The 2466-nt window shown below is 56.9% G+C and overlaps 1 protein-coding gene across 1 annotated transcript; it reads right to left on the reverse strand.

Annotated features, from left to right (window-relative positions):
- Nucleotides 1-211: 211 nt before the first annotated feature.
- On the reverse strand, nt 212-2044 carry PV07_12808 (uncharacterized protein; the record flags this gene model as incomplete). The annotated part of the gene is made up of 1 exon (XM_016400375.1): nt 212-2044. A coding segment is annotated over one exon (810 nt), but the record flags the coding sequence as incomplete, so codon positions are not given.
- Between the last annotated feature and the right edge of the window lie 422 nt (nt 2045-2466).

Here is a 2466-nt window from a genome sequence, read left to right on the forward strand (position 1 = left end):
TTCTTTCGCTTTCACTATCTCCACGGAGAGCCCGGTCCCCAAAGATGGAACCAGTTTTTCAATCTCCCTACAATGTCCACCCATACGTTGCTCCGACAGTCCTCCCTGGTTCGCCCTGGCCTTCACGAGGAGAAGGTCGATGTGGTCGAAAACGCCCCCTAAACAAACGTCTCACCTGTTTCTTCTGGAAGGCGAATGGCACATGCAAATACTCGGAAGCAGAATGTTGTGAGTCGAAATCTCCAAATTCTAGAGTGATCTTCACAGAGAGTTTAGTCGGTGCTCATATCGACTTAGCATACGCGCACTACGACACGGGCTCCTACGCCCCCGCGCCCGTCCGGAGGGTAGCATTGGCTCGTAGGCCTCTCGAGCGCACATCGATTGACTCGAGTACTGTCAGTCCTCCCTCTACGTCGGTGTCGTCCCTGGGTCACCCCGCCATCATCAATACCCAAGGGAACCTGAGCCACGCCACTTACCCCCAAACGGGCCATACCTTCGGCGGTTGCCTTCCTCAAAATAACCGCCCCTTGACAGCGGGGATTGAGGGTTGGATAATGGCGACGGTCGAGAATACGAATCGGCAGCCCGTGTGGTGGGGCGCCTCGCCTGGTGAGATTCCGCGCCAGAGTAATGTTGAACCCATCAGAGCCCCTCAGAGCACCCATCTCTCGGGAGTGAGTGGAACTCAAGAAAACCGGAGTCACCCAATGAACATCAGTTCGAGCAGGACTCCCTATTGGTAGTTTCGACCATACAGTATCAAACCCGGCAAGACATACAAGGAGGAATTCGGGGCTTCGGCTGAACCCTCAAAGTGTTGTGTATTCCACCGATTGGAGGGCGAAGTCTTTCACGGGAGGGGGCTTCTGAGGCCATGGCGCTGGCATACCGACCTATAGAACGCAACAGAGTTGATGAATTGGAGCGATTAGGGCGTGGGTGAAAGCATTCTTGATTTCGCTAGGCGTGACGTGTTTTGTCTTTTCAACCTCAAGTCGCAAAGTGGCTTTTTCCATTTCGCCTAGCTACCGAATTGAATTCTCCTCTGATAGAGCGTCATGGTCCGCTATTGACGTAAGCCGCTGCGTATCTCACACTGTATATGATAGACCTTCATTGAAAGTTGGAGGATATCGGAAAAGCCTCGCTAGCGAACCTTTCACAGGATCACCCCAATCCCACTTTTGCACTAACATTGGTTGTGACGTGAAACCGGTGTTTAGAAATTTTAAGCCTGCCGCCGATCCCACCGTCGGACCACGCTGCCCAGGCACACCTTCAACAGCCCCTGCGCGGTGAGGCCTTGGTCGTCGTCGCCACCGGCGCTGCCGCCTTCCTCGCCGTTCCACGGCACCGTGTCGACCATGTCGCGGATGTGGTACTCGCCGCTCAGCGCGTCGTCGAGTTCGCGGAGCATGTCGGCGGCCTCGGGCTCGCGGCCGACCTGGAAGAACTGGATGCCCACCTGCCAGGGCTCGGCGGAGAGGGCGTCGAGCTTGCGGGCGGCGTTGACGATGACGCTCTCGACGTCGTCCGAGGGCACGCCGTCGGTGATGACGATGATGTTGAGCGGGCGGACCGCGGGGGCGTCGGCGGCGGCGGAGGACTGGCGGTCGGCCGACTCGGACAGTTTCGCGAGGTACGGCTTCAGGATTTGGTTCAGGCGCGTCCCCGTCGGGGTGCCCCCCAGCGGGCGCACGTTTTGGAACAGGCTCTGCACCGCCGCCGTGGTGGCGATGTTCGTGTACCCGCCCTCGCTGCCCGTGGTGTGCGGGTTGCGGTGGTTCAGGAAGTAGACGTCGATGCCGTCCGGGTCGTGGGCCGTGCAGATCGGGGCGATGGCCGCAAGTGCCGCAGAGGTCTCTCGCCACGACCGGCCGGCCATGGAACCCGAGTCGTCAATCAGGAAGATGGTGTCAAAGGTGCGCAGGAAGGAGTAGGGCGAGTCATCCGCGACTTGTATGGAATTCGAGGGGTCGGCGGGCGAATTGGGAATATTATTACTCGAAGTTGCGCGAGGAGAGTAAGGGGGCGGCGGTTCTCGAGTATCATTTCGTCCGGTATTTCGTGGGCGACGTGTTGGTGTTATCGCGGGAGGCCCCCAGCTATATCCATTTTGCGACGCTGGAGTATCCTGACCCTTACGAATTTGGCCGGAGAAGAATCCCATCGCTATTCCTAAGTCCGTTTGGTGCCACAAATCTACAGACGGTTAGAGTTGGTAGGAGTAGATGGGAAATGTCTCGTTATCAACGGAACTTTATACTTTTTGGCACCTCATAAAATCTGCCTTGACCCAAATTTTTTAGTGTATCGTGGCTTAGCACTTCAGGGCGGATGGGCGACCGCGCCACACCGTTCACCCAGTAATTGTGCAGATAGGTTTCTTTAGGACAGTACGCCTGAATAGTTATCCGGATGTCACACTCATCACCAAGGGTCAACAAAGCCTGAAGGCAC

The sequence above is a fragment of the Cladophialophora immunda genome, assembly GCF_000835495.1.
Source record: "Cladophialophora immunda strain CBS 83496 unplaced genomic scaffold supercont1.167, whole genome shotgun sequence".
Taxonomy (NCBI): Eukaryota; Fungi; Ascomycota; class Eurotiomycetes; order Chaetothyriales; family Herpotrichiellaceae; genus Cladophialophora; species Cladophialophora immunda.